This window comes from Oncorhynchus tshawytscha, linkage group LG26, assembly GCF_018296145.1.
Source record: "Oncorhynchus tshawytscha isolate Ot180627B linkage group LG26, Otsh_v2.0, whole genome shotgun sequence".
Taxonomy (NCBI): domain Eukaryota; kingdom Metazoa; phylum Chordata; class Actinopteri; order Salmoniformes; family Salmonidae; genus Oncorhynchus; species Oncorhynchus tshawytscha.
In genome coordinates, this window is record NC_056454.1 from 8063828 (window position 1) to 8078707 (window position 14880).

The following is a 14880-nucleotide window of genomic DNA, read 5'->3' on the forward strand; positions in this document are numbered from 1 at the left end:
ACATACTGTTTTTCCCACGTATATACTGTTTTCTAGTCAGTGTTCATCTTATATAACTACTGCTGTACACACTTTTTCTATTCATATACTGTCTATTTCACACCATTATATATATATACAGAGCATTCAGAAAGTATTCAGACCCATTGACTTTTTCCACATTTTGTTACATTACAGCCTTATTCTAAAATCGATGAAATACTAATACATTCTTATTAATCTACACACAATACCCCATATTAACAAATTGAAAACAGGTGGAGTCCACTTGTGGTAAATTCAATTGATTGGACTTGATTTGGACAGGCACACACCTGTCTATTTAAGGTCCTACAGTTGACAGTGCATGTCAGAGCAAAAACCAAGCCATGATGCCGAAGGAATTGTCCATAGAGCTCCGAGACAGGATTGTGTCGAGGCACAGATCTGGGGGAAAAGAAATCTGTAGCAATGAAGGTCCCCTTGAACACAGTGGCCTCCATCATTCTTAAATGGAAGAAGTTTGGAACCACCAAGACTCTTCCTAGAGCTGGCCGCCTGGCCAAATTGAGCAATCGGGGGAGAACGCGATGGTCACTCTGACAGAGCTCCAGAGTTTCAAGATTCCCTGGTCTGATGCAAACAAGATTGAACTCTTCGAATGCCAAGCGCCATGTCTGGAGGAAACCTGGCACCATCCCTATGTTGAAGCATGGTGGTGACAGCATCATGCAGTGGGGATGTTTTTCAATGGCAGGGACTGGGAGAATAGTCACGATTGAGGGAAATATGAATGGAGCAAAGTTCAGAGAGATCCTGGATGAAAACCTGCTCCGGAGCGCTCAGGACCTCAGACTGGGCAAAGGTTCAACTTCCAACAAGACAACGACCCTAAGCACACAACCAAGACAACACAGGATTGGCTTCGGGACAAGTCTCTGAATTTCCTTGAGTGGCCCATCCAGAGCCCAGACTTGAACCCAATTGAACAGGTTCAGGTCTCTGGAGAGAACTGAAAATAGATGTGCTGTGATGTTCCCCATACAACCTGATAGAGCTTGAGAGGATCTTCAGAGAAGAATGGGAGAAACAGACCAAATACAGTTGTGCCAAGCTTGGAGCGTCATACTCAAGAAGACTCGAGGCTGTATTCACTGCCAAAGGTCCTTCAACAAGGTACTGAGTACTTATGTAAATTAGATTTCATTTTTGTAATTTTTATAAATTAGCATAAAAGTCTTAACTTTTTTTGCTTTGTCATTATGGGGTATTGTGTGTAGATTGATGAGGGGAAACATTAATTTAATCAATTTTAGAATAAGGCTGTAATGTATCAAAATTTGGAAAAAGTCAAGGGGTCTGAATACTTTCCGAATGCACTGTATTTCACCAGTATTACAGTGCCTTCAGAATGTATTCATACCCATTGACTAATTCCACATTTCGCTGTGTTACAGACTGAATTCCTTCTGTTTTAGGTTATCCTCCTGAAAGGTAAATTCATCTCCCTGTGTCTGGTGAAAGGCAGACTAAACCAGTTTTTACTCTGTTTATTCAGGACATAAAGTGAATTTCTTTGGCACATTTTTGGAAGTTTTACTTTAGTGCCTTATTGCAAACAGGATGCATGTTTCCAAACATGTTTTATTCTGTACAGGCTTCTTTTCACTCTGTCATTTAGGTTAGTATTGTGGAGTAACTACACTTTTGTTGATCCATCCTCAGTTTTCTCCTATCACAGCCATTAAACTCTAACTGTTTTAAAACCACCATTGGCCTGGTGAAAATCCCTGAGCGGTGTCCTTCCTCTCTGGCAACTGAGTTAGGAAGGACATCTGTATCTTTGTAGTGACTGGGTGTATTGATACACCATCCAAAGTGTAATTAATAACTTCACCATGCTGAAAGGGATATTCAATGGCTGCTTTTTTATTTTTACTCATCTACCAATTGGCGCCCTTCTTTGCGAGGAATTGGAAAACCTCCATGGTCTTTGTGGTTGAATCTGTTTAAAATTCGCTGCTCAACTGAGGGATCTTACTGATTTTATGTGGGGTACAGGAGGTAGTGTCGTGGAAATTTCCTCTATTGTAGTCATTAAAAACGCATGTTAAACACTATTATTGCCCACAGAGTGAGTCGATGCAACTTATTATGTAACTTGTTAAGCAAATTCTTACTCCTACATTTACTTAAGCTTGCCATAACAAAGGGACTAAATACTTATTGGCTCAAGATATTTTAGCTTTTGATTTTTTATTAATTTGTAGAACTTTCGAAAACCATAATTCCATTTTGACATTATGGGGTATTGTGTGTAGGCCACACAATCTAAATTTAATCCATTTTAAATTCAGGCTGTAACACAAAATGTGGAAAAGGACAAGGGGTTTGAATACTTTCTGAAGGCACTGTAAATACTGTTAATCCCAGTTGTTTGGTTACATAAATTTCTGTTAATGCATGTATTACTTAGTCATTTACCGTTCTCATTCTTGGAATGGAAACATTGGTTTCAGAGTTCACAACAAAACAAGTCTTGGTTTATTTCATAACCATCATTTACTAGATTTGTAAATGCTTTCATTGTCTTTTGTTTTGAGTGCATGTGAGCAATGAGCATATGTCTTGTTTCTCTGTCCTGATAATGTTGAGGGACTGCGTCCCTAGTAAGCTATTTGAAACATCTTTCCAGCAATCTCCCCTTCGACAATCAACCATCCTCGGTGTGAAAGAGCAATGGCCGGCAATTTATCACGTTGTATCAAAGTGTCAATATGGCAGAAGTTGATGATCTAGCAAAAGTGTACTTTTAACTTTGAGATTTGGGGCGGCAGGTGGTTAAAGCTTTGGGCCAATAACCAAAAGGTTGCTAGATCAAATCCCTGAGCTGACATCTGTCGTTCTGCCCCTGAACAAGGCAGTTAAACCACTGTTCCTAGGCTGTCATTGTAAATAAGAATTTGTTGTTAACTGACTTGCCTAGTTGAAAAAAAATCAGATTTTTTTGATTAAACACATGACAATGATTAACATTACGACCACAAGTGGTCACAAATGTATTTTCCCAACACTTTCCCTGGCTGCCACTGCTATTGCTCAACAAAAAGGTCCTCTGTGTCATCACAGTTTGTGGACAAAAATATAGTATTTACACTGAAATGTTAAACATGCTAATTGCTAACCCGTTAGCTAACATTTTAACGGACCAATAATCACAAAACGTTGATGGCTTGATTACAACATAACACTGTTGAAGGTAATGTATTTTTTAAACGCTGTTGAATAGGCCGATAATACGGGATGCTACGCTAGATAGCTAGCTACGTTTTGAAGACAGAGCTTTCAATTGGTATCGCTCCTCCTGTTTTCATTCACAGGTGGGGACTGGATTAGTTGTGAGCAGTGTAGTGGTGGACTCATGAGTTGGGATGAAAATTTACTGGGGATAGCTTTATTTGTAACCTATGTACAAATTAGCATCGTGCAATAGCAGAGCATAAGAGAGTTGCCACATCAATGTTACACTGAGTTAATTAGTTAAGTTATTGTTATTAAATGGTATTCCAATGTAATTTAATGCTATTAGTTATATTCTATTCCAATATTCTATTCCAATTAATATTTTTTTAATGAATTAAAAACAACTATTGGAAACATTTTGTTCCTGAACGTCATATTAAAGACGTCTGGATATAAACATTTTTGTCACGCCCTGATCTGTTTCACCTGTCCTTGTGCTTGTCTTCACCCTCATCCAGGTATCACCCATCTTCCCCATTATCCCCTGGGTACATACACCCGTGTTCTCTGTTTGTCTGTTGCCAGTTCATCTTGTTTGTCAAGTCAACCAGCGTTTTGTCTCAGGTCATGCTTTTCCACAGTCTCTCTTTTTCTTGCCCTCCTGGTTTCCACCCTTGCCTGTCCTGACTCTGAGCCCGCCTGCCTGACCTCTCTCATGGGAGGCCTTTGCAGAGCAAAAGGAACAACTACTTCAAGGTCTCAGAGCGAGTGACATCACCGATTGAAACGCTATTAGCGCGCACCCCGCTAACTCGCTAGCCATTTCACATCGGTTACATGTGCATAGCCTCCACGGGTAATAAGGATGCTGAGGGTGCTGCAGCACCCCCTGAAAATATGAATCAGAAAAAATGTATGTACTGTATATTAGAAAAAATCTATTTTCACAAATTTTCACTGGGCCTGTATTAGCAGAACGACGTAGCCATCTGTAGTGTGGGCAAATGTATTTTTTTGGGGTGCCCATTGTTGTGCCATTCATCTGCCGCCATTACCTCATGTTTCAGCATGATAATCCACGGCTCCATTTCGCAGGGATCTGTATACTCACCAGACATGTCACCCATTGAGCATGTTTAGGATGCTCTGGACTACATGTATGACAGCGTGTTTCAGTTCCCGCCAGTATCCAGCAACTTTGCACTGCCGTGTTAGAGGAGTGGGACAACATTCCACCGGCCACAATCAACAGCCAGATCAACTCTATGCAAAGGAGATGTGTTGCACTGCATGAGGGTCACACCAGATACTGACTGATTTTCTGATCCACGCCCTTACCTTTTTTAAAGGTATATGTGACCAAGAGATGCATATCTGTATACCCAGTCATGTGAAATCCATATAGATTAGGGCCTAATTTCTTTCTTTCATTGAATTGATTTCCTTATATAAACTGTAACTCAGTAAAATCTTTGAAATTGTTTCATGTAGCGTTTATTTTTGTTCAGTATATTACTGCATGTTGACTAACCAATTACAGTAAAATTAGATTAAATATAGTCATGATCAGTTTCATGTATTTCATTCGGGTAAATTTAGTAGATTGGCTTGATAGCAGCATTGACGTTGTTGGTTGGCTCGCATGCAAAACTTGATGTTTATACACATCGTTCACTTTTGGGAAAACGGGTCCAGCCACTTGGTAGCTATCGTTAGTTCAAATAAAGCTGAATTGTGTACTAATATTAAAAGTGCAACAGTAAACTATAAAGCATGAACCCACCATAATGATGTCGGTGAAAAAGTTAGGAAAGACCGCACAGTCAGAGGGTTCTAGGTTGAACGTGGACGCGCATCGGACAGTCCTTGCACTTTGAAACCCACGCCCATCGTGACGTGTGGCACCGCATGAAATGGAGTGAAAAGAGTGTGTCCCCTTAAAATCAGAGGTTTCCAGCGCTGGACGTGTATAGGAGGCTACCGTGGACCTTCGTCAGATCCATGTATGAACTCTAACTCTGAGCTCCTCGCAACTTTGCCAGGTCTAATGTTTCCTGACCAAGTGACACCAGCGAGAGAATGCGGCTGCTTACTTACGCAAGTTTGTTCTGGTTTATGCTCAAGTCAGGTATGTTACCCCCGGGATGTGTTAATTGCAATGACAAGCGCGTCTCTTGCAGTTTTGAAACACAATAGCTAGCCTACCTAAATTATTTGTAATAACATCAATGTACTAATTGTTTGTTTTAACGATCTAACAATATTTGGAGAGGAAGAGAAGCTCAGGGTGGGTTATTGATGGCCAGTAGGCTACCATGCAGGGCAGGCAATGCTACTTGGTTATTTGTTTAGATAAAACAACATTTGGGGGACATCCGTTGAAACCGTTATAACAGCAAACTTTTCGGTACTATTTTGTGACATTTCCTACTGCGTCTACGCACGGTTTGGAACGGTTGATGTGTGAACGCAAAATTATTTTTTCACACCAGCTTGTGGATGTGAAGAGAACCATGGGGGCTTGATTTCAGATGGAAACATTGTTCGAAAATGTTTCACAAATAAGGGTAAGCTACCCGTAGATTGAACGTGGTGTGTATTGATATGTACATGATGGTATATCTGTTTTTTTGTTTTGTTTGAGAATAGATTATGGGTAGTTCAACATATGAATGTGTTTTGCTCACAAATACAGAAGGAGTTTAATGCTAATAGAACTGCGCTGTGCTACATATGAAATAGTTCTGTCTGCCTGGCAATAATGTTTGATTTATCCCTGGAAGCTGGTTTGACTGATTTAGTTGAGGAATCCCCATGTACAGTGACATTTTGCCTACTGTCTGTCATTTACTAACAGTTTTTAAGATGTATGTTTACCCAAGCAGAGCTCCAGAATATGTGTGACATTTGGATTGGGTTTTGGCTACTGTTGCACACTGGATGATGGAAAGGAGGATACCTAGTCAGTTGTACAACTGAATGCATTCAACTGAAATGTGTCTTGCGCATTTAACCCAACTCCTCTTAGTCAGAGAGTTGCGGGGGGCTGCCATAATCGCATCAGGTAAATGTTTCTTTCCATGTCTGTCAGTGTCAAGGTATATGGTTTTGGTGAATTACAACAGATACTTTATGATTATGACTTAACCACAGTAATTGCAGCCACAGTTAAGTAATTCAGGAATATTGTCAACTCTAATAAGCCACTTGCACATTATCACCATTATCTATTCATCAACAGTGGTGTAAAGTACTTAAGTACTACACAAGTTGTTTTTGGGGTATCTGTACTTTACTATTTATATTTTTGACTACTTTTACTTCACTACATTACTTAAGAAAATATTGTACTTTTTACATGACACCCAAAAGTACTTGTTACATTTTGAATGCTTGGCTGGACACGAAAATATTTCAATTCACGCACTTATCAACCGAACATCCCTGGTCATACGTATTGCCTAAACACATGCTTCGTTTGTAAATTATGTCTAAATGTTAGTGTTCCCGTTGCTTTCCATTTTTTTTAAATGGTGCCATCTGAAATGATTAATACTTATGTATCAAAAGTACATTTTAAACCAAATACTTTTAGACTTTTACTCAAGTAGAATTTTACTGGGTGACTTTTTTACTTGAGTCATTTTCTATTAAGTTATTTTCTATTTACTCAAGTATGACAGTTGTGTACTTTTTCCACCACTGTTCATCAATAAGATTGTCCCTTAATTTCTTCATCAGCTATGAATCATATTATGAAAAGGTATGCCTACATGCATTCACCTAAAAGGGTTCTTCTGCTGTCCCCATAGGAGAACCCTTTGAAGAACCCTTTTTGGTTCAAATTAGAACCCTTTTTGGTTTCAATTTAGAACCCTGTTTAATGGGTTCTGGTATTTAATGGCGCCGAAGGAGATGGCCGCTACTTTACAATCCCGTAACCTATTGTGTATGTTTATTTTGAACATAATGTTTCTGCCACCATGTCTTATGACCAAAAAGAGCTTCTTGATATCAGGGCAGCGATTACTCACCCTGTACTGGAGGAATTCTTCTTCAACGAGTCGGACAGGAAGGATTTACACCAGACACCCAAAAAGGCCCTCATCCCCGTCATTTGCAGGAGGAAAAGATGAAGATATCATGGACGACGGTCCGGGTGCTTTGTAAGGATCTATCACAGAGAGGATAATCTACCTTTACCATTGGTCTTATTAGCCAATGTACAATCAATCGATAATAAAATAGACAAACTACGAGCACGTATATCCTACCAACGGGACATTAAAAACTGTAATATCTTATGTTTCACTGAGTCGTGGCTGAACGGTGACATGATTAACATACAGATGGCGGGTTTTAAGCTTTTCCGTCAGGATAGAACAGCGGCTGGTAAGACAAGGGGTGGGGGTCTGTTTATTTGTTTGCTGTTGCATGAAATCTAAAGAAGTCTCGAGGGTTTGTTCGCCTGAGGTAGAGTATCTCATGATAAGCTGTAGACCACACTATTTACCAAGAGTTTGCATCTGTAGTTTTCGTAGCGGTCTATATTACCACCGCAGACCAATGCTGGCACTAAGACTGCACTCAATGAGCTGTATACGGCCATAAGCAAACCGGAAAACGCTCATCCAGAGGTGGCACTCCTAGTGGTTGGGGACTTTAATGCAGGGAAACAAATCAGTTTTACATAATTTCGATCAGTCTGTTAAATGTGCAACTAGTGAAAAAACGAGGGAAAAAAACTCTAGACCAGCTTTACTCCACACAGAAATGTGTACAAAGCTCTCCCTCGCCCTCCATTGGGCAAATCTGACCACAATTCTATCTTCCTGATTCCTGCTTTCAAGCAAAAACTAAAGCAGGATGCACCAGTGAATCGGTCAATAAGAAAGTGGTCAGATGCTAAGATACTAGCACAGACTGGAATATGTTCCGGGACTCTTCCGATGGCATTGAGGAGTACGCCACAAGGCCTCCCGGGTGGCACAGTGGTCTAAGGGCACTGCATCGCAGCGCTAGCTGTGCCACCAGAGACTCTGGGTTTGCGACCGGGAGGTCCGTGGGTCGACGCACAATTGGCCTAGCGTCGTCCGGGTTAGGGAGGGTTTGGCCGGTATGGATATCCTTGTCTCATCGCGCACCAGCGATTCCTGTGGTGTGCCGGGCGCAGTACACGCTAACCAAGGTCACCAGGTGACACAACCAAGGTCCTCCGACACATTGGTGCGGCTGGCTTTCGGGTTGGATGCGCGCTGTGTTAAGAAGCAGTGCGGCTTGGTTGGGTTGTGTTTTGGAGGACGCATGGCTTTCAACCTTCGTCTCTCCCGAGCCCGAACGGGAGTTGTAGCGATGAGACAAGATAGTAATTACTAACAATTGGATACCACGAAATTGGGGAGAAAAGTAAAGTTTCTTTTGTTTACCTCATCTTGGGCAAATTTAGTGGGTGCCCATGGTGGGTCTCTTTTTTAAAATGTTTTATTTTTTTGTGGGTCCAGTTGTTGTTGCTAGTCAACTTTCAGTGGACACCCCATGAGTGTCTTTCAGATCCCCTTCTAAACCCCCATGTCACGTCCTGTCCTTAGTTGCTTTTGTATGTTTCTATTTTAGGTTGGTCAGGGCGTGAGTTGGGGTGGGCATTCTATGTTTTGTTCTTGTGTTCATATTTCTATGTGTTTGGCCTGGTATGGTTCCCAATCAGAGGCAGCTGTCAATCACTGTCCCTGATTGAGAACCATACTTAGGTAGCCTGTTTTCCCACTCTTGTTTGTGGGTGGTTATTTTACGTTTCAGTGTTTTTCACCATTCGGGACTGTTAAGGTTTTTATTTGTTCGTTTGTTTCCTGTGTTCAGTGTAATAAATATGCCGAACACTTACCACGCTGCACCTTGGGCCTCTCCTTCTTCCACCTACGAGAATCGTTACACCCCATCTGTTTCGTTTTGGTTGTTGGTCCACTGACCTTCAGATCATTAATCTGTTTGAGTGACAGTTTTTGCTTTTCTTGCTGGAGAATGTAACAATAGGTATACCAGTGTCTCACTTTATTACTTTTGTATTGTACTTTGTAATTCCTGCCGGTAAGTCAATTAAGAACAGATTCGGAATGACAACCTGTGTTACTCCTGTATGTTGTAGGGCTGGCTCTGCAGATCCAGTGTTATCACTGTGAAGAGGTCACTCAAAATGACTGCTCCACACCTGAGTTCATCGTCAACTGCACTGTCAACGTTCAGGACATGTGCCAGAAGGAGGTATTAGTGACAGAAGACGGTAAGCCAAATGTGATATGAATTTACTTGACTTAAACCCTTCCATTCTGTGAGGAACATACAATAGGTCTTCCAAGCTGAGAAAGAGTTGTTTTGGTGGTTTGTTCTTGCTGACGAATGTGTTGATCTTTCTGCAAGATGCCTTCTATCTGTAACCTGTACAAAAATTATACATAAATAGGTGGATATATGCTCTGTCTTGAATAAGAAATAAATGCATCCAAATGCAAGAACATGAAGGACTGTCCGGCCTCAACCTATCCACCTACTTCTATTGTTTATTGGGGTTCACAGACCCAGGATCAGCAGAGTTTGAATTAGCCCACGGTAGTCAATGGTTTTGATGAAAGGCAAAATGATTGCAATGCAGCATTAAATCAGTATTCAAAATCATAGTCAGTTAACCATAATGACTGTGATGAATGTGAAATTATAATATTAAAACATTCATCAGAGCTATTATGGCCAAGTCAGAGTTGTAATCTCAACTAACACATGACCCTTTGTATTCTTTAATTTGTGTTTTTATAGCTTTGAACAAAGAAACATTCTTAAAAACTAAGTAGTGAGTAGAAGGTAAATCATGTTTAACCTTTTCACGTGTGAGTTCCAAATTACTCTAACGGTCACCCCAGCGCTAGTTTTTTTTAATATATATGTGTGATGTCAATGCACTCGATGTTCCAAAATGTGTTTGTTATACAATGGGACAGTTAACCCGCACTGCTCTCAAACCAAGGTACGCTGCCTGCTAATTATCTATGTTTCAACTTGTCAATTTCAAATAATTTTCTAACAGTTTGAATTGAGGTGTGTTCCGCCTCATTAATTCACATAACAAGTATTCTATTCCACTGTTGTGGACCATTTATTTGATGCTTTACTGAGCCTGACAAACTTCTCTCTTCAACGATAGCCCAAGCACTTCCCAAGTGTTTCCAAAGATCAAATATGAAGACAATGCGCAATCTCCAGTCAAAACAGGCCTTGCACAAACTTTTTCCACCGGCACATTTTCTGGATGGCGCCCACATTGCTTTCATTGTTTTCCTTACAACCTGGACTTTGGCTGTGTGGTTCTATCAAAGTAAGAGGCTTATTTTCTGTATATCGTGTTGTCGTTTCTACAGTATCAAACCAAATGTATGTATGGATCATAATGTATTTGCTGTTTAATGCATGTGTTTTCAAGTACTGGTGACAAAGCATGCATTCCAATTCTTGCATAGATTGTAATGGACACGTGTGTGTGTGAGTGATACTTTTTTGAAAGTTGTACTGCTTATGATGAGCTAAGCTTTTTGCCAGCTATGTGCGGCGCCATGTTTGTTGACATTATACAATGCATTCTGGTTGTCACGCAAGCATCGGTCAGACCAAAGATGTTATAACAAGGGCTAGTTCACTCGACTGATATGGTGCATTTCAAGACAACTGGGAACTCAGAAAAATACTTGGTCAAATCATGACGTCCGTGATCGTCAGAGTTCTAGATTGTGGCCCGAGTTGGATGACTGTTCAATACAACCTTTCCCAGTCGGAGCTAGTTTTCAGATTTCCCAGTTGTCTTGAACCCACTGAAGTCAGATTTCCAAGTTCCCAGTTCTGAACGTGCCATCAGTCTAACTTTGGCACCTCAGAGTTACCAGCTTAGACCCTCCTTTATTTTATTTAGCATACACATTTGTGTTCGTACGCTACAGGGACCACTCAACAGTGATCACAAATATGTGATCGTATGCGTCAAAGGGTTAACAGTGAAAAAAAATTAAATGTTATTCGTATACACATGTGTAGACTAACAGGGAAATGCTTACTTACCAGCCAGTCCCAACAATGCAGAGTGGAATAAAATAGAGCAATAAGTAATATCCCTTTCTAAAACAAGTAGTAATACACAATGACTAACTCTGCTATATACACGGGATACCAGTACCGAGTCGCTGTGCAGGTGTATGAGGTAATTGAGGTAGATATGTACATAGGAATAAAGTGACTAGGCAACAGGGTAGATGATAAACAGTACCAGCAGTGTATGTGGTGAGTAAACAAGGTTCATTGCAGATAACCAAATATCTATACAGACTAACTATTTAGCAGCAGTCTTATGGCTTGGGGGTAGAAGCTGCTCAGGGTCCTGTTGGTTCCGATTGCCGTGCGTAGCATAGAGACCCATTTGTGGCTGGAGTCTTTGGCAATTTCTAGGGCCTTCCTCTGAAACTGTTACATCATTATCTCTGGTATAGAGGTCCAGGACGGCAGGGAGCTCGGCCCCAGTAATGTACTGAGCCATGCGCTCTACCCTCTGTAGCGCTTGAAATGGGTTCACCTAGGGGTCAGGATAGGGGCTGTACCAAATGTTTGATGTATTATAATAATTTGATTATGCTTATGTTGTATTCATAGAAGGGGAGGGGTTATAAGAGATATATATATATATATATATATACATTGAGGTTTAATATTGTTCCACAGTACTATTCTACTCTCTGACTATGATGAAACTGTCTGAGAAATGTGACTGTGAAGACACACTCCCCTGCAGAGTTCAAGAGATTATTAGTCAGACATTCCACTATAAATCAACTTGGACACTTACTGCTAACCTTTTAGATAACACTAAAACACTTATTTATATAGCTGAGTAGGCATGGTTTTGGTCTCATAAGTAGAAGATAATGACGTAAGCAGTGACATCACTAGGGCTGGACTTCGGGTATAATAAAATAACTTGACCTTTTCTTTGATGCAGAACTTGGAAACATGCGTTATGTTCCTGTTGTCAACTTCTGTCTGCAAGTCCATTAATTAAGGTTTTTGAATGATTTCATTAAAGATATTGTCATAATGCTAATTTCACCAATGAGCCAATGATTGACAACGAACAAGGAAAACGAACACCAACATGCTTTGTGGTTGGATGCCAAGCAGTTGACATACTGGCTGTTGATGCAGCCTGTCAAGATGCTCTCAATGATGCAGGTGTTTAACTTTTTGAGGATCTGCGGGCCCATGCCAGATCTTTTAAGCCTCCTGAGGGGGAAGAGGTGTGGTCGTGCCCTCTTCAAGACTGTGTTTGGTGTGTGTGTGTGGACCATGAGAGAGTAATGTGATGTGGACACAGAGGAACTTGAAGCTTCCGCTCCATTACAGCCCCGTCAATGTGAATGGGGGTGTGCTTGGCCCTCAGTTTCCATTTTTTTTCATAGCTGTTGCAACTCGAACATCTCATTTGTGCATCAGGTGGTTCCAATGCTTTGACTGAGTATAATAAACCCTGGCAAATGTTTAAAAAAAATATATATATATTATATTTTTCAAGTAAAAATATTTGTTGAAGTTAAAACGGAACCATGTTACAGTATTCAAAATTTAAACCACAGACACCAAAGGACTGGTTACAGGGCACCCAACGTGTTAAGAAAACATTATCTTCATGCAATGCAAACCAAATGGTATTTTTATTCAAGGACTTCCAATGTTTTATTGCTTTGTTGTTTGCCCCCTTGAACTAATTTTGCCACCACCTATCTGTGTACAAAGTCATTTACTGTATAACATAAGTCTTCTGAGCCACCTTGAGTATGCAGTACAAGTCAAAGGTTTGGCCACTTACTCAATGGTTTTTGTTTTTTCACTACTTTCTACTTTGTAGAATAATAGTGAAAATTGCAAAACTATGAAATAACACACATGGAATCATGTAGTAACTAAAAAAGTGTTAAACAATGGTGGGCTGTTTCTCGTTGCTTATTTGAGCTGTTCTTGGCATAATATGGACTTGGTCTTTTACCAAATAGGACTATCTTCTGTATACCACCCCTACCTTGTCACAACACAACTGATTAGCTCAAAGGCATTAAGAATGAAAGAAATTCCACAAATTAACATTTTATTAACAAGGCACACCTGTTAATTGAAATTCATTCCAGGTGACTACCTCAAGAAGCTGGTTGAGAGAATGCCAAGAGTGTGCAAAGCTGTCAAGGTGAAGAGTGGCTACGTTTTTGAAGAATCTCAAACAAATATTTTGAAATAAACAAACACTTCTTGGTTACTACATGATTCCATACAGTATGTTATTTCATAATTTTGATGTCTTCTACAATGTACAAATAAACAAAACAAAACAAAACTTGGGTAGGTGTCAACTTTTGACTGTGTGCTTTAAACAAATTCTTATTTACAATGATGGCCTACCAAAAGGCCTCCTGCGGGGACAGGGGCTGGGCAATTCTTTTTTTGACAAAACCCACCACGACAAGAGACACCACAACACTACATAGAGACCTAAGACGACAATAACACAGCATGTTAGCAACACAACATCACATCAATATGGTAGCAACACAACATGCCAGCAGCACAACATGGTAGCAGCACAAAACATGGTACAAACATTATTGGGCACAGACCACAGCACAAAGGGTAAGAAGGTAGAGACAACAATACATCACGTGAAGCAGCCACAACTGTCAGTAAGTGTCCATGATTGAGTCTTTGAATGAAGAGATTGAGATAGAACCGTCCAGTTTGAGTGTTTGCAGCTCGTTTCAGTCGCAAGCTTGAGAGAACTGAAAAGAGGAGCGGCCCAGGAATGTGTGTGCTTTGTGGACCTTTAACATAATGTTACTGGCAGAACGGGTGTTGTATGTGGATGATGAGGGCTGCAGTAGATATCTCAAATATGGGGGAGCATCAACCAGTGGGTCTTGCGACGGGTATACAGAGATGACCAGTTTACAGAGGAGTATAGAGTGCAGTGATGTGTCCTATAAGGGGCATCTGATGGCCGAATAGTAAAGAACATCTAGCCGTTCGAGAGCACCCTTACCTACCAATCTATAAATTACGTCTCCGTAATCTAGCATGGGTAGAATGGACATCTGGGTTAGTTTGACAGCTGGTGTGAAAGAGGAGCGATTTATGATAAATCTAGACTTGGTTTCCTCTAAATTTATCCTGCAGCTTTGATATGTGCTGAGAGCAGGATAGTGTACCATCTAGCCATACTCCCAAGTACTTGTATCAGGTGATTACCTCAAGCTCTAAACCCTCAGAGGTAGTAATCACACCTGTGGGTAGAGGGGCCTTATTCTTACCAAACCATATGACTTTTGTTTTGGAGGTTTTCAGGACAAGGTTAGGGCAGAGAAAGCTTGTTGTACACGAAGAAAGCTTTTTGTAGAGCATTTAACACAAAATTCAGGGAGGGGCCAGCTAAGACCCTATAATCTGCATATAAATGGGTGAGAGCTTCCTACTGCCTGTCACTATGTTGTTGATAGTGACAGGCAGTGGTGACAGGCAGTGGCTGAGACAGCAGATGTTCTGACTTTATACACTGCACTCTTTGAGAGAGCTAGTTAGCAAACCAGGCCA

General features: G+C 40.6%; 1 protein-coding gene across 1 annotated transcript in view; it reads left to right on the forward strand.

Annotated features, from left to right (window-relative positions):
* Nucleotides 1-5038: 5038 nt before the first annotated feature.
* Nucleotides 5039-14880, forward strand: part of LOC112225103 (ly6/PLAUR domain-containing protein 1) — a 47752-nt gene continuing 37910 nt past the window's right edge. Inside the window, exons 1-2 of the mRNA XM_024388743.2 lie at nucleotides 5039-5350; nucleotides 9365-9499. Coding sequence (XP_024244511.1) covers nucleotides 5302-5350; nucleotides 9365-9499 — 184 coding nt within the window. The 5' untranslated portion in view covers nucleotides 5039-5301. The remainder of the gene's footprint in view (nucleotides 5351-9364; nucleotides 9500-14880) is intronic.